Below are 18339 nucleotides of genomic sequence, written 5' to 3'. Positions count from 1 at the left end.
TGGTTTATGTGATATAAATTTTTTGTAATTATGTGATCTCAGATATAATGACATGGATATTGGATTAGTATACTATATTCACTCTTGTTCTATGCCTATTTTGTTTTTTTCCAGTCATGAACCGTTAATTCTTGAAAAAAACATAGTTTCTAATATTTTTCACGGACTTTGAAAGTGTACTAAAAGCACAAACTTCAAAATTGATGTTAATTTCCCACGGTAGTAATTCTTCAAATTCGACATATCTATATACGAGACATATTTTATCCTATTAGACATACTATTTGACGTGAATTCAAGAATTAGGGCGTTCAAATGGTGTCATTTTATATAATTCAAACTAAAAGTCTAAGACACATAGATTTTTATGGCTAGCCGTGCAGGATCAAAATCTGCCAATTTTTTTTTGTTTGTGGTGGAAAGATTACACACTTTCACAAAAATTAGTAATTTTTCAGACTATTTTAAAAATTCTTGGAAAATACTAAAATTTGCACAGAAGTTTTTTTAAGACCAATATCCATAATATTAATGTGCATCTTTGGAACATGAATAAAATTCTGATAGCCGAATTGGAATAGTGCAATCCAAAATTAAATAAGTCCAAATTAGATCTATAATGTGCCATTATCACCTCTAAGTTTAAATATTTAGTCATAAGATTAATTAGAGTAATAACCTATAAAGTTTCATTTCAAACATATACCACATGTAAAATTAAATTGTGTCATATGGCATATAGAATGTGGAGTATATCATATTCGTTGCAAAAATATAAAATGTCTTCATTTTCATTATCTAGAGAACTAATTAATAAGTGCTCCACTTTTTATCTTTGTTACTGAAATATATTCAATCTCACCCTTTCAATGGGATATTCAATGGAGTACTATTCCAAAATAACTATACAAATACAATATCATACGATAGAAATTTAACTTTATAACAAATTTATGTCACAGTTCATTTGATACTCCCTCCGTCCCGCTTTAGCAGTCCCAGTCATTTTTGAACACTCGTTTTGTAAAAATGATAACAAATAGTTAAAGTGGAGAAATGGTGAAGTAAGAGAGAGAATAATGTAAAGAAGAAAGCGGGACGAAGGGAGTATACGATTTTAACCTGTTTGTGAATTATTTATTAACTATTCTGTATTAACTGTTATGTATTTATTTAGCAAAAAAAAAAAGAAAATGAAATTCAATTTTAAAACTTCTTTTAAAAAAATGCTAAATTTTAGACGACCTTTTTTATAAAAGAATTGCCAACATAAACTAGTCCGGACCTACTACACTTGGTATAACGCTTACCTATATATGAATATTATTGTATTGTTGGTTTGTGTCTTTTGTGTATTTATTTGAATTTTTAGGTATTACTATTTGTTATATATCCAGATGTTGGATTATTATTTTTATTAGTATTGAATTATTTAAAATTATAAATAAATTCGGATTAAAATTAAACATCAGTTTCGGTTTCGAATCAGAACCGACAGGTTTCAAACCGGAACCGCTCGGTTCCAATCCCAGTTCCGGTTCTAGAATTTATGAAAAATTGGAACCGGTTAACCGGTCAACCGGTTCTGTTAGAACTGAAACCGGGCGAATAAACAGACCTACATCAACCTCTCAAAAAAGAATAAAACATCATTAACCATTCATATACAATTTTGAGGAAGAAACATAGTGAATTGAATTTAGTGAAATTATTTGACAGCCTGTGATGCAAATCATGCAATGCACAATGCAGAATAATAAAATTGGTAATCCAAAGAGAACCTAGGATTTGGACAAATTGGGTACAAATAAGAAATAAAAAAAGGAATAATTTTATGATGTACGGGTCACATGGCCATGCCCGTAAAAATGCTTTTGCCCGGGTATCTAGCATTCTAAATGGGTCGGGTCAGCCAGTGGGAGACATTATTAATTATCATGTTAAGTTTCCCTCCTTTAACAAGACATAATTATGATTCTTGTGTTTTTTTATTTATTTAAACGCTGGATTTAATTTTATATTCTGTCGGGGCGGCATAGTATTGAGTTTTAAATTAGCTAGTCTTTGGCAAAATCAAGTTGCTTTTAATAAATCTTGAGAAAATATTAATTAAACTTAATACTCATTATTGTACTTTAAATTGGAGAATGAATCGATACAGCATGAATGGATATTTTAAAAGTAATGGTGTACATGAGGGCAGTACTCGTTCTGTCAGAGTACGTATTTTTTTTAGTATAGGTTTTAATGCATACACAATTGAAGTAAGAGAAAGGCTAAAAAAAAATAAAATTAAGTATGGTTAAAGTATCCACAACCGTGCTCTTTCATAAGAGCACGGATGTGGGCCCGGACCTACATTTATTCATATTTAATTCATGCTCTTACACTATTCATGGATCACATCATCCTATTATTCAATTTAAATACTTCAATTACTAAAAATATTTTCACAATATTAAAATGTATTAAAAATATCCGAAATACTATTACAAATTACTAAAAAATAAAAAAGTACATAATTAAAATCTTAAAATTTAAAAATGAATAATTAAAATCTCAAAAAATTAAAACTATATCCATGAAAATTTTAAAAAGACTAGTTCGATGGCGGCTGTTGGTTGGGGTCGGGGATCATACCCAATTGCACTTGGAGGGTTTGAGCCATCCGGGCATGAATCTCTCTTTGCTCGGAAGACATTTGACACAAATCGAAAAAAGTGTGTTATTCTAAAGGGGAAATAACATGTTTGCGTTTGGAGGCTTTGCAGCGGGGTAGAGGTGGCAAAGGGAGCCAGCGGTTCGGCTGGGGTCGTGGCGCAACGATTGCTTGCCGTCAACATTTTCTGCCCCGGCGGACGACGTCAGAGCTATCCAAGTGAGCTCCAGCACGCCTCGTCCTCACTTAAGTTGGATAGCGACCTCGACCTTTTGCTGGAGGAGCCGGTGGAGGATTGGACACCTCTCTTCCACTTTGAAATATGGCGCACCTTCTTCCAAGTGTTGATGTCGGACCTCGAGGTAAAACCCTAGAACATTTGGATTTCTTCGTTGGCTCTTCCAATGGTATTTCACAACATACTCTCATTGCGCTCCACCATTCCCTCCGGTCGGTTGGAATTGTAGAGATGAGCGATGCGGCCCCAAAACCTTCCACCGGTTTGGTTTGTGCCTACCTCTGGATCTTTGGACACCGTGACATATGCCTCGAATATTTTCTCCATCTCGAGCAGAGTGTATGGAGTGCGGATGTTGGGTCACCGCCAATGCCCGGTTACGGCTACGGACACCGCGACTGCCAAAATTGCGGGCGTTGCCCTCCGAAAGTTGTGACAAGGGCTCTGTCGAGCCGTATCCGGGTGTCTACCCGTAGTGCCCATCGGGGGCATTTTGCATGTCTACTAGGTAAGGTCGGTAGCCACCCGAAATGCCCGAGCCTTGGGTAAGAGAAGGGGGTGAGATATTCGTATCCGGCGAAGCGGATGACGAGCCGCCGAACCAATCGTGGTTCCATCCGCCAGAGCTGGAGGGGTTTTCGCCAAATATGTTTGCAAGAGAGAAATGGTGAGAATTGAGAGAAAATGAAATTGAGGGAGTTGTTGGGTGTGGTGTGATTTTTTGAGTTGAAATGAGAGTATTTATAAATGAAAATGTAAATTTTAAGATAAAAATAATGAAAAAAGAAATTAAAGTTGGAAAAAAACTGATATACTTTATTGGGAAGTGATTTTTTTTATTTAAATCTGAATTTTCAGTTTTTTTCGATTTTTTTAAGAAAAAAGAAAATTCCAACGGAGATGCCGTTAGCCAACCATATGCTGCCACGTCGCCCGTCCGCTGCCAAGGACGGAGCTCTTGGCGAAGAGCTCGTCCGTTCGGATAGCACGAGTGCAGCGGCGAGCCGCCTTCTGCAAGAGCACCGCTGCAGATGTTCTTAGTGGAGAATGAGTCACATCTCATTAAAGAGAAAAGACTTTCCAAAAATTTGAAATTGCATATTTTTGTGGAATAGACTAAAAAGGAATGAATGCATACTTTTATGGGATAGAGTACATAAGAATGTCAAGATGAAAATAAGTGATTACTACTTCAAAATCAATTACCAATAAAAAATGATGATTTGTATTAAATTTTACTCCCTCCGTCCCACTTTAAGAGTCACGGTTTACTATTTTTGGGTATCCCACTTTAGGAGTCTCGGTTGAAATATTCTATAAATGGTATTAGGACCCACTTTCCACTAACCTTTTTTCACTCACATTTTATTATAAAACTAATATAAAAAAATAGGACCCACATTCCACTATCTTTTTTCACCAACTTTCTTTTACATTTCGTAAACTCGTGCCGAACTCAACTGAGACTCCTAAAGTAGGACGGATGGAGTATACAACTAGCCTTAACGCAAGCGGATTATAAATATATGTCCATTGCTTAAATAGGCTTGGTAAGTGGTAACTAAATTTTTTCTTCATTTGAATAGAAGGAATGAAATAGGAGATCGTTGAAACCAACTTTTTTGTCAAAGTTGGGAAAATGGTCCAACCTTCACGAATCACGATCAATTAATATTAAAATAAAGAAAATCATGCAGATATATTATGAGGTTATCGTTTTCGATAGCATGACCTAAACTTGACGTGAAAAAATCGCATATCTCAAAAAGGCAGTATTTCAGATTAAACTTTTTTAATATAAAAAGTATTGAAAAATAAAAGAGAAAATTGTCTTAAAAGTCACAAACTTTGGGGAAAGTTTGGTTTTTCCCACAAACTATAAAAGTTGCGCCTAAAGTCAAGAACTTTATCGGATCGTGCAAATTTCCCAAACTACTCGACCTGACGACATATTTCCGTTAAAAATATATCTCACGTAGCATGCCGGAGGCTTGACTCGGCAAAATTTCTGACTGGGCACAAAACGACGTCGTTTTATGTTTTTTTTTATGGAATCTTCTTTACACGTCGCCGATTTCATCCCTAAACCGTTTGTCGACGATTTCACTCTTATCGATTACGTTTTCCGTCGATTGAATTGAGGTTACGCTTTCGAAATCAGCAAAAAAGAGGTTATATTACCTGAGTTCAGAAATTTTGCCAAGGCATGCCTCCGGCATGCCACGTGGTACAAGTTTTTAACGGAAACATGTCGTCAGGTCCGGTAGTTTGAGAAATTTGCACGATCCGATAAAGTTCATGACTTTAGGCGCAACTTTTATAGTTTGTGGGAAAAACCAAACTTTCTCCAAAGTTTGTGACTTTTTAGGCAATTTACCCAAAATAAAAAAAACTGAAAAGGAAAACAAAATCAATTGCACCTAATCCAACAAAAACCTCTAAACGATAAATCACTACCATTTCAAAGTTAAAAACTCTCTCCGTCCACTGTAATTAGTGACGAATTTTCCTTTTTTAATTTTCCACCATAAACGACACATTTCTAAAAATAGAAGCATTAATCTCTACCTTTACCCTCTTTTTCCACTGTATTCTTTCTATTTTTATCTCACAAAAAACGCTGAATAAAATTCTGTGTCGGAAAAGAAATTCTCTACTTAAAATAGGATGAAGGAAGTAATAAAATCGGTTTATACTTGACCAAAAATACGAAGCGATGTTACTGAAATTGAGCATAATTGAATAATTGGGAAAGAATAGAAGAAAAAATGGTGGAGACAAAAGAGGGTGTTCTGTATCTTCCCTTGACATGGGACCTGTGGCTGGATTCAAAGTAAGGCAGAAATCATTTAAAGTACTTTTTATTTTAGAAAGAATTTAGTTGTATGATCCGTTTGCCGACTTCCAATTTACTCATCCAATAATATCAATACTTTGAAGTAGCCAATGGTAGATGGTCCACGTGTCGAAACGAAATTGGTTAATTAATTGCTAGGCTTGCACTTGATAATTTCTCAGACAAAACAAAATTGGTAAACGTGGCGAGTAAAGAGGCGGCCACTCACGTTTTTCATATGTATGGGCATTCTGGTGGGGCCCGCATGCGCCTTTTTTTATTATTATCAAATCTCTATTAGTAGCATCTCCGGTGACGGCCTTCCGGTAGGACGTCCGGTCGGACACGCGGAAGGGCTACCGGGACGTCCGCCGTTGGGGGGTCGAAGGTCGGATACGGACGTCCCGTGAGGACGTCGGGTGTCCTCGGACGTCCCGGCGACGGGCGGGCGGACGTCCGCCACTATGGCGAGGGTCGGACGTCCCGGTCGGACGTCCGATAATAATTTTTTTTTAAATTCTATATATACGGCTCGTGGGAAAACATAGTCCAACATCCTCGGCTCACTCCGCGATGAGGACAGCGCGGAGTGAGCCGGGGATGTTGGACTATGTATTTTTCTTTTTTTCATGACTATGTATTTTACTTTTTTTCTAAATTCTCTTTTTTTTTTATGTTTTATGACTATGTATTTTTGCCCGTTTTTTGGTTTCCCGTAATTTTTCCCGTATTTTGCTTTCCCGTACTTTTTGTTTATATTAAAATTAAATTATTATGATTTTTTTTATTGCGGGATGACCTAGTGGGAAGGGCGGATTATGCAGGGGATGTCCTAGTGATGTGGCAATGGGGTGGGATGTCCTAGTGACGTGGCATGAGGTGTTTTTGGGATGTCCTAGTGAATGTCCGAGTGGGACATCCGCCCACCGGAGATGCTCTTAGTTGATGGGAGAATGGTGCTGTAACTTTTAACCAAATGTTGAGTTGATTATGCAATTATGTGATTATAATGAGATAGTCCAAATTTTATTTATTCGTGTAATATTTTACTAGTAGAATTATGGAGAACAATGTTAATAAGTTATCATTGAAATGTATATATTTCTTATTCTATTCAAAGTGAAATACTCCCTTCATCCTCTATTAGTGTTAGAGACATTTCTTTTAATATGAAGATTAAAAAATAAATATTTACTAAATTAATTAGAGCTTGAATAAAGTAGAAAACTAGTGAGAATTAAGAAAGAGAACAAATTTTATGATATTATTTAGTTTGTTAATTAAGAGAAATAATAAATCATGAAAGAGAATAATATAGAGATTCAAAGTGGTGTTTCTTATTCAGGAATGCATATTCAATATCAATGGTTATTGTAAGGACATGCAAAAAATAGTTATAAGTGTAAATAATATGAAATTGCAAAATTATTTTTATATACAATTTTTAAAATACACACTATTTTCTAAACTAGTGTATAGAAAGTTGACACGATGCTATAGAATCATTTATATGGTGAAAGAGTGTGATACGTATGTACTATCTTGTCCACAGAATTGGCTCATCAATTTAAAAACTATATTACTACATAAATTTCTCCTTTTTTTATTGTTTTGATGAGTAAGAAATTCTATTATTATCCACAGAATCTACTGTACACTCTAGGTCTTCCCTGTATACAATAATACATCCAAATATAGCAAAAAACTTAATATAGATCTGTGTGTCCCTCATGGAGCACATTATGCATTTAGCTTTTCAGATTAAAAATATTGTACTTTTTGTCATTTTTCTAGCATTGGCTCCAAATGATTTAAGGAGGCAAGGAGACAACTATTATTGCCTCTCTCTCTACAACACATGGCATTTGCATGAAAGCCACGTATAAATTTTACTCCATTATTTTATTTAAATTTGTCTCTTTTTTTGGATGATTCATAGAGAAAAAAAAACATAAATCAAATGAGCCCCACATGCAACATCATCAATTTATGTCTCTATAAATACAGCTCTCCCTTTCCAAACATTTTTCAACATCTCAAAATCAACAATCCAACCAAACAGCGCCTTAAGGTTTTCAATCGGAAAAACAAATAATGGCGATTTCACAAACACATTTCAGATCAATCAGTCTTCCTTCAAGATTAGATCACTCGAAGAGTCTGGACTCGGAGTTTGAGAAATTGAAATGCGGATCTGGTAGCTCGGAATCGCTTTAATCCGGTCTTGTGGCGCTTGCGCAGCTCTAAAATTCATTCGAGGAATTCAGCCGGAATAAATCATCAGGAGTCGATGGTGTTGATTGGAAATTGGTGGAGGAATCTCTGTCGCGATTGGTGGATCTGCTCGACGCGTGCGGCGCCGTCAGAGAGGTGCTTCAGATGATGAGAGAGAACGTCCGCGCGCTTCAATCGGCGATGCGGCGGAAGGGAACTGATTCCGATTCCGCGGTGCAAAACGACGTAGCGGCGTACCTCTCCTTCAGGAAGAGGATGCAGAAAACCGTCGCGAAAACCCTAAAAAACCTCAGGAAATCGGAGATTGTGACCGGATCGAAATCGAAATCGAATAATCACTCAATCAACGCAGACGGCGAATTCAGCTTCGTCTTTAAACAACTTGCCAGAATCACGAGCGCGAATTTGAAAAGCGTGCTGGGTTCGTGTCGTACGCGGCGGAGAGGTCGTTGGTTTCGAGGCTGGTGGCGGGAAAATCGAGAGGCGGTGTGAATGAGATTGAGGATTTGGATTTGGGGCTTCGAGGGAAAATGAGGAGTGATGTGGTGAAGAAATTGCAAATTGTGGATGACATTATTGGAGAATTGGAAGGGAGATTGGAGAGATTGTTCAGGCAATTGATTCAAACTAGGGTTACATTGTTTGAACATTCTTACCCATCAATTATGATCATTCACACTGAATATTAGTAATCTATAGCTCTAATCATAGTATAGACGATTAACATTTTTGCTGAATATATTCGGGTCACAAATTTTCATGAAACCTTTGCTTCAGTTGCATTAGCTTTGATAATTTTTGATGTGTGTATAAATCAAGAAAAAATTGAAAAGTTCAAATGGAAATAACACGGGTTAAAATGTTTTAATGTTGGGTTTAGAAAGAAAAATTATTACTCTATAACTATTAACTTTGGGTTTAAGAATTAACAGAAAAAGATACCACGTTTTTGCTGTTAATTCTTGTAAGAGCACCCGCAACGTTGGCCGCCCGCGTTCCGCGTTTCGTGCCGGCGGAACGGAACCGGCGCGCGACTCGTTGCGGAGGTGCGTTCCGTCTCCGTGTCGTACCCATGCCGTCGCGGGTGCCGTCGCCGCGAGACGCGGCACAGCTTGTGTCGCCACGCGCTTCGGCGACGTGGCTCGCCCTGCGTCGTGCGTGACGCCCACTCGCCGGCCTGCAAGTGGGCGTCGTTACGCTGACGCAATAAATTCATTTTTTTTAAAATGAATTTTTAAAAAAATATTTTTTATTTATAAAAATTGGTTTTTATATTTAAAAACAATTTTTACAAATAAATGAATACTAGAAATTCGTATTAGCCCATATATATTTGATGGGCTTGCGAATTTATGAAACTCATTCTTGGTTGTCTCTCTTTTATAGAGACATCCTTGAATGTTTCATGTTCCACTTTCGATGTGGGACAAACTCATTCTTGGTTGTCTCTATTTTATAGAAACATCCTTGAATGTTTCATATTCCACTTTCGATGTGGGACAAACTCATTCTTGATTATCTCTATTTTATAGAGACATCCTTGAATGTTTTATGTTCCACTTTCGATGTGTGACAAACTCATTCTTGGTTATCTCTATTTTATAGAGACATCCTTGAATGTTTTATGTTCCACTTTCGATGTGAGATAAACTCATTCTTGGTTATCTCTATTTTATAGAGACATCCTTGAATGTTTTATGTTCCACTTTCGATGTGGGACAAACTTATTCTTGGTTGTCTCTATGAAATTGTATTTTAAATTATGTCATTTTTTATTTTTTTAGGATTTTAATTATGTCTTGTTCTATTTTTTTGAATTTTAAGTTGTAATGTTATTTTAATTTTAATGAAGTGTGTTTGTTTTAATTGAATTGGGTTGGAAATAAAAATAAAAAATGAAATTAAATGAATAGTAATTTAAGAAACGGTTAAGGAACGGATAAGAAACGGAGGGTTGCAGGTTTCGTTCCTTAGTTAAGGAATGGAGTAAAAAAGTACAGTGGGGCCCGCAAATAGTAGTTTAAGGAACGGTTTAGAAACGGTGGGGGAAAAACGTTGTGGATGGCCTAAGTATCGGGAGAAATATTAATTTTCATTGCAAATTAATTTTCATTGCATGTCACATAAAAGAGGTGGACAAAAATAATATTATTTGGAGAAGCAAGTCATCACTCAAGTGTGACATCACTAAGTGTAACATCTATTATGAGACAAAGGGAGTACTATTCAAAGAAACTCATTTGGGGAGCTTTGGTACTCCTTGAATTATAAATTATGGATTCATATCAATATATATTGTTTGGATATAACTAATTAAGTGAGATTTTACAAATGATATTAGTGTAAGGTACACGTTTTTTTGTGTGCGTGAGTCAGTAGAGTGATAATGAAAAGGTCTCCGATTCAAGTTTGTTGTGGCACGCTTCTCTTTAAAAATTAAATCAATTAGAACGTCATGTAAAAATACACAATCACAGTATCGATTAATAATATCACCCGTCTTCGAAATATGAAAAGCAGCTAAAGGTAATAAAATAGAGATAATACTGTCTATTTCTATCGCATTCCATTAGTACCAATTAAATACTATTTCCATTGAAATTATATACTGTACTAATTTTATTATACTCCACCAACTGACCAACCAAATCCTACCGTGAAATCTATCAAATATCATGTCACCTAACAAATCAAATATAGCTGTACTAAAGAGCAAGTATAAATGTGCAATACATATAGTAATATTTTGAGAAAAAAACCGTGGCAAACTATGGTAATTAAAGGATCGGATGATTAATATGTCCTCGTCTTTTAAAACAACACTGATTTGTATTGGGGTGTAGATATTTCCTACGTTTGACTAAAGTCTGTTTGGTTTCGTAGATTTTTAAAAAAATAAAAAAAATCTTTATAAGCTTAATACTATATAGTACCACTACTATACTACTAATTATAAAATCTATAACATGTACTACCTAATATATCAACAAAAACTTGTATATCGAATGAACAATCAACAATGCATCCAGATGCATCATTTTGATATGTAGTAATTGTGTCTTTTCTAATCATATGAGTGTGAGGTGAAAAGATCTTAGATTTAGTCATATAGTAGGCGTCATATTTTTAATTATATCATGTGAACAAGAATCTCTTTGTGGAAGAAAATTGCAATGTACATGTACGTGTACGGTCACATTCATGCATGATAATTTCTTCAAAATAATTCTCATGTAACGGCGATTATCTTGTCCATAATACCCATTATTTACCGACAACCAACACCGACTATTCTTTATTTGTAGGGAATAATCAATATTAATTAGACATCAAATGCATGTTTAAATATATTTTTTTGTATCTCTATTTCATAACAAACGATGATTAATTTAGAATGTAAACTAGTAGTCGGTAGGAGACATCAACATCGTGAAATGTGCAAATAAAGTTTATTACTCACTCCGTTCCATAATGTTGAAGACGTTTCATTTCGGCATGCGATTTAAAAAAAGTTGTAATAAGTGTGTTAAGTAAAAGAAAAATAAAATAGTAAATGAAAAAGGTAGAGAGACGAAGAGAGAATAAAATAAGAAGAAAGAGTAAAGTATGTGAGAAGAAATATGTTGATTTTTATTAAAGAGGGAAATTGACTCCTCTGCTATAAAACGTACCAAAATGATAAAAATGACTCATCTACAAAGAGGAAGTACTATTTAATTTTGTTTCTATTTTGTTGGGTTAATTAGAATTATCCAATAAAAAAATGAATTGCTCTAATAAAAAATGAATCACCAAATAAAATGTGCATGCGCCTTAATTAAGGCTGCGGGGGAACACTTCGTTCAATATCACTTTATATATAGAGTCCATATATATATATTGAAATGAAAGCAATATGAACATTAATTTGATTAATGATATACTCCCACGGCCCTGTCCTATAGAAATTGAGATATATTCCCTCCATCCCCAAAGAATATGTACTTAGGGTTCACGAAATTTAATATAAAATTATTAAAGTAAGAGAGAGATAGAGAGAAAAAGTAAATAAAATATTGTTAGTGGAGAATGAGTCGCACCTCATCAGAGAGAAAAAGAGTTCAAAAACTAGAAAGTGCATATTATTGTGAGATGAACTAAAAAGGGAAGAGTGCATATCTTAGAATGGAGGGAGTATATTTTGCACTTTTTCTTTACATTAGCGGAGAAAAAGATTAAAGAATTTTAGTAGTATACCGATGCGAAGTCGGTTTTTACCTTTTGGGCTTAATTTTAAATTCATTTGGTTTCCTTTTAGAACTTTGCATTGGATTTTAGATTCGAGACACTTTCCATATCATCTTTAGTTAACATGTGATGTCGAAAATTGTCAATCTTGGACGGCGCAAATAAAGACTGTAGCTAGATTTTTCGTTCCACATTCAATCACAATTTTCTCTTCCCACCATTTTTTTTCTTTCCCATTCCATCTCCGTTCTTTCCTCAAATTTCAGTTGCCATCGCTGTGAATGCCTCCCATTGCAAAGAAGCTGGTAGCTTGAGCCGCGTGCAAGACACTTCGGCTACAATCAGTGTCAAACCCTAAAAGACACAATTCAAGGAAAGAATCAAGGAAAGAAATAAATCTAATTTAGGAGAATACCAATTAGTGATTATACCTAGAATAGATTGATATGTTTCCAAATATACTTGTATTTCTCTCCTATAAAAAGAGATCATTGTATACAATGTAAAATACACAGAAATACAGAAATAAGAGAATCATAAACTTTGTTCTCTGCAATTCACCATGCCTAGCCTTTTATCTCTTATCCCTCTCGGTTACCATCTTCAAGATGGTATCAGAGCAGGTTATTAAGGTGGGGACTCAGAGAGAGTTCATCACTGTCCCAAGGCTACCTTTCCCGACCGTCTGTCCTTAACTCTGTGAGCAAACAAAATGTCAGAAACCACCGAGAGCTCAAACACAGATCCACATAACACAAACACTTCAAACCAAACCAATTTTCCACCAGATTTCGCGGCACAATTTGCCGAATTCCTGAAATTTAAGGAATTTTCTTCAGGGCAGAGCCCGAAAAACCCCTCAACCCAGCCAGAATCACTGGGGGAAGTAACCATCAAAACAAAGCTCAACGGGAACAACTATCCCCTATGGGCCAACCTGATGAAGAGGGCTATTGGCGGTAAAGGGCTGACCTCTCACATAATAGGAGTTTCAGACCCCGAACCGTCGATAACCGACCCAAATTACTCGAGGTGGCAGCAGAGAGATCACTGCACCTTCAATTGGATTATTAACAACATCGAATCCGACCTTGTAAACGAAGTTTCTCAATACGCGACCGCCAAGGACCTTTGGGAGGGCCTGGCAATCACGTATGGCAGCGGGAGAGATCCGTTTCAGGTGTACGACCTACACAGACAATGTATGACGATCAAACAAGGAGGAATGACCTTGGAAGCATTGTGGCAAAAATTACAGGATCTATGGATATCCATAGACGCCCGAGATCCAAGCACGATTGACCATCCTCCGTCAATCGAGAAAGACAATCAACAGACCCAAAGGATGAGGGTGTATCAGTTTCTTACCGCACTCGATGAACGGTATGAATCAGTCAAGAAGGAGATCATCAACAAAGAGCCATTACCGACTCCTCGAGAGGCATACGCGATGGTGAGGCGCAATGCCGACAATGTGCGAATATTGAAACCTACCGAACAACCAGGCTCCGGAATTGGAGCGGGACTGATCGTATTCGACCGCAACAGGGCCAGTCAGCCTCCACCGCCACCACCGGCGCCGTCCCGGTATCCAGATAATCACCGCAAAGGCGACGAAGATAAAAGCAAATTGTTTTGTAGCCATTGCGGAGGAAAGAGGCATACAAAAGATACCTGCTTCCTCATTCATGGGTATCCCGAATGGTGGGATGAAATGAAGAAATCCAAGCTCCAGAGGGCGGCGAATCGCGGCGGACCGAGGGCATCGGCATCAGCAGCAGCGGCGGTCGGAGGCCAAGCCGCCTACGCCGAGCACGCGGCGGGTGGCTTCGGTACTCCAACCACCACCAGAAATTATGGCGGACGCGGGGAGGAGAAGGTCGTGGCCACTGTCACGGCGACGAGAGTGCAGATTGGAGGAGAAGCAAACACGGCAGACCCGTCTAGGGTTTGGAGTGAAGGTAAAGGGGGGGTTCTCTCATTTGAACCCTCCAAGTACTGCCAAATCACGTTTTTTACCCCATCCCCATAGACCTATTGTTTCCAGCCCCAAAACTCCTCACATATTGCACCCCGTACCCCACTTCGAAAATAACTCCTCTAAACTCCCCAAAATTCCTCATAAACACATTCCAGCCCCTAAACCTTGTGAAAATCTTGTGATACATCCCACAATAAAATGCCAAAATTCCTTTGAAGCCTTGGCCATGTCATCTACCTCATAAATAACAGAAAAGAATAAAAATTAGATTTTTTATTGTGGTGCAACTGACACAATGTCTTTTGATATGTCTGATTTTGAAAGTATTTCTAAGTCAAATAAAACCCATGTTCAAACTGCGAGTGGAGATCTGACACCTGTTCAGGGGGCGGGAACCATCACTATCTCTCAAACCCTTCGACTCTCGAATTGCCTATTTGTTCCGTCACTATCTCACAAATTATTGTCAGTTAGTCATGCGACTAAAGAATTGAACTGCAAGTTACTAATGCAGCCTCATTTCTGTTTACTACAGGATACCCAAACAGGGACGATAGTTGGGCGTGGCACTGAACGACACGGACTGTACTATGTGGATGAGGTGGCCCATCAGAGTACTGCGTTGCTGTCTCACGGACTGACTGATAAGCAGGCTTGGCTTTGGCATCGCCGGTTAGGGCACCCATCTATGGGATATTTCCGTCTGCTTTTTCTAAGTTGAATTCTTCTTTTACCTTTAATTGTGAAACATGTTTTTTGGCCAAAAGCCATAGACATTCGTTTAAGTTAAATAATACTAGAGTGAAAACTCCCTTTTCATTAATTCATTCGGATGTGTGGGGTCCTGCACCTGTTACTGGGGGATCGGGCTTTCGCTATTTTTTGTTGTTTGTTGATGATTATACACGCATGACTTGGATTTATTTCTTAAAAACAAAATCTGAAGTTTTTGACAAGTTCACCCAATTCTATACCTTCGTACAAACTCAATACAAACACAATATCCAAATCCTTCGATCCGATAATGGGTGGGAGTTTGTCAATTCTAAAATGCAGTCTTTCTTTACTGAAAAGGGATTAGTCCACCAAACCACCTGTCCACATACTCCTGAACAGAATGGGGTAGCAGAAAGGAAAAACCGATATATTCTAGAAGTCACACGAGCCTTCCTAATCGAATCCCGAATCCTAAAATCTTTTTGGCCAGAAGCCGTAGCCACTGCTGTCTACCTTCTAAACCGTCTCCCTACCAAAATCCTGGACTTCAAAACACCTTTGGACATCCTATCTGCCCAAGCCACTATCCCATCATCTCTTCGTCTAGAACCTAGGGTATTTGGGTGCTCCGTCTTTGTCCATATTCCCAAACACGAGCGGTCTAAATTTTCCCCTTGTGCTGTTAAATGTGTTTCCTAGGGTATGGCCGGAATCAAAAGGGCTACAGATGCTATGATCCTAAAACAAGAACCATGTATACCACCATGAACTGCGACTTTGTTGAGGGAGAATACTTCTATAGCCAACCTAGCGGTCAGGGGGAGAGTCGACCAGAAATCCCGGAAAATGACTCACTAGGCTGGCTACCGATACTAATACCCGAACCTACACCTACACCCGTACCCAAACATATACCTACACCAATACCCGAGCCTACACCAAACCAGGAAGAGAATCACAACAGTCAGGGGGAGGGAAACTAGACGAGTCCAAGTCAACCTGTTCTAAACGTCGGTCCACCAGAGACAGTTAGCGGTAACGCCGGGCCGTCAAGTTCCAATGTGCAGGACGAGGAGTACGGCGACACCTCGCTATCTACCCCGGTCAGGGATCCTGAGGTAAATAGTCATAACTCTGGAAATATTACTCCTGTGGACGAAACTAATATTGACAGGGAGAATGAGGAAATTGAGAAACAAGCAGACATGGGTTATGAGTTACCGCTAAGGAGTACGAGAGGCGTTCCTCCTCGGCGATACTCTCCAGACTGGAAAGGACGAAAGTCCCAATATTCTGTAACTAATCTTGTGCAGGGACATCTCACAGAAATGGCTAGAGCTTTTGAAGCTGCCCTCTATGAGGATGAGATTCCTCAATCCTTTGAGGAGGCGATGAAACACAAACATTGGAGGGAGACAATGAAGAAAGAGATAGATGCCTTAATAAAGAATGGAACATGGGAGAAGTGTACTCCAAAGGGAAAGAAGACAGTAGGATGTCGATGGGTCTTCACAATCAAAAGACGAGCAGATGGTTCAATCGAGAGGTATAAAGCACGACTGGTGGCTAAGGGATACACTCAGGTCTATGGAGTGGATTATGCAGAGACGTTCTCTCCGGTAGCCAAGCTAAATACAGTTAGAACACTGCTGTCTATAGCTGCATCTAGATATTGACCTTTACATCAGCTGGATGTCACTAACGCCTTTTTACATGGAGGGTTGGAAGAAAATAAGGAAGTCTACATGGAAGCCCCTCCAGGTTTTCTTGGAGAATTCGGAGACGGACAGGTGTGCAGATTGAGGAAAACCTTGTATGGACTAAAACAGTCTCCCCGGACTGCCAGGCAATGTTCAAACATGAGTATGAACAAAGCTACTCTGACCACACATTGTTCATTAAGAAGAAGGATGGCAAGGTGACATGTCTGATCATGTATGTGGACGACATGATTATCACAGGAGACGATGAAGAGGAAATCAAGAATCTGAAGGAGAATCTATCTAAGGAGTTCGAGATGAAAGAGTTGGGGGCACTGAAATATTTCCTTGGAATCGAAGTCTTGAGATCGAAGAAGGGAATCTTCCTGAGACAGAAGAAGTACGTACTGGATTTACTAGCAGAGACTGGTTTACTAGATTGCAAGCCCTTAGATATTCTTATGGTACCCAACCATGGATTGAAGATAGAAGAAGGAGCAAAGCTAGCAGACCGGGAGAAGTATCAACGATTGGTGGGAAAGTTGATCTATCTTTCACATACTCGACCAGATATTACCTATGCAGTTAGTATAGTCAGTCAGTTTATGCACAAACCGCAAGAAGACCATATGGAGGCTGCCTTGAAGATTGTAAGATATCTGAAGGGGACTGTAGGATACGGAGTACTCTTAGAAAAAGGAGGAGATCTGGAGGTTCATGGATACACTGACGCTGATTGGGCAAGCAATCCAGTTGACAGGAAATCTACGGGAGGATACTTCACGTTCGTAGGGGGAAACCTGGTCACTTGGAGAAGCAAGAAACAAAAGGTCGTTGCCTTATCTAGTGCGGAAGCAGAGTTCCGAGGAATCAAGAGTGGTTTAACGGAGATTATGTGGTTGCGGAGGTTACTTATGGAGATAGGGTTTCCTCCAACACAGAAGAGTCAGTTATTCTGCGACAACAAGACGGCGATCAGTATTTCAGAAAATCCAGTGCTACATGACAGGACTAAGCATGTGGAAGTAGATCGACATTTCATTAAGGAGAACCTAGAAAAAGGAGTCATAGAATTTCCATTTGTGAGGTCAGAGGATCAGTTGACAGACATCTTAACCAAAGCTGTGAATTCTAAAGTGTTCAAAGAAGTTCTTGGCAAGTTGAGCATCGGAGATGCCGCGGCTCAACTTGAGGGGGAGTGTCAAACCCTAGAAGACACAATTCAAGGAAAGAATCAAGGAAAGAAATAAATCTATTTTAGGAGAATACCAATTAGTGATTATACCTAGAATAGATTGATAAATATACTTGTATTTCTCTCCTATAAAAAGAGATCATTGTATACAATGTAAAACACACAGAAATACAGAAATAAGAGAATCATAAACTTTGTTCTCTGCAATTCACCATGCCTAGCCTTTTATCCCTTATCCCTCTCGGTTACCATCTTCAAGAATCAGCCCCCCGTGCTTGTGGACATGCACTCGAGGCTGCACTCAATTAGAGCGCGAATACGTGTAATCTTGAGAAATATTGGACAAAAGATACAATGAGGTACACCAAATTGACACCATCGAGCCCACAACTCATATGGTTTAATACTTGTATGAATTAGTTTACTACTAAAAAATGGTATTATATGACACTTGAAAATGTGAGAAAAACGTATTCATATGGCACTTCAACTTTAATGGCATTTAACACCAATGTCATCATAGCAGGCGTAATGATATACTAAATGCAAGG

The 18339-nt window shown here is 38.2% G+C and overlaps 1 protein-coding gene across 1 annotated transcript; it reads left to right on the top strand.

The window, feature by feature from the left end:
• Positions 1–7827: 7827 nt before the first annotated feature.
• Positions 7828–8657, top strand: LOC121778992. The gene is made up of 3 exons (XM_042176354.1): positions 7828–7930; positions 8018–8274; positions 8358–8657. The coding sequence occupies exons 1-3, from the start codon at positions 7828–7830 to the stop codon at positions 8655–8657; spliced, it is 660 nt and encodes a 219-aa protein (XP_042032288.1).
• The last annotated feature ends 9682 nt before the right edge of the window (positions 8658–18339 follow it).

The sequence above is a fragment of the Salvia splendens genome, chromosome 19 (genome assembly GCF_004379255.2).
Source record: "Salvia splendens isolate huo1 chromosome 19, SspV2, whole genome shotgun sequence".
Classification (NCBI taxonomy): Eukaryota; Viridiplantae; Streptophyta; class Magnoliopsida; order Lamiales; family Lamiaceae; genus Salvia; species Salvia splendens.
The sequence above is the reverse complement of the archived record's forward strand: the minus strand, read 5'-3'. Positions and strand labels throughout refer to the sequence as shown.

Coding starts and splice junctions, on each gene's coding strand:
- LOC121778992 (XM_042176354.1), top strand. CDS start 7,828: ATGGCGATTTCACAAACACATTTCAGATCAATCAGTCTTCCTTCAAGA. Junction 7,931..8,017: donor GAAATTGAAATGCGGATCTG/GTAGCTCGGAAT, acceptor ATAAATCATCAG/GAGTCGATGGTGTTGATTGG. Junction 8,275..8,357: donor ACCTCAGGAAATCGGAGATT/GTGACCGGATCG, acceptor ACAACTTGCCAG/AATCACGAGCGCGAATTTGA.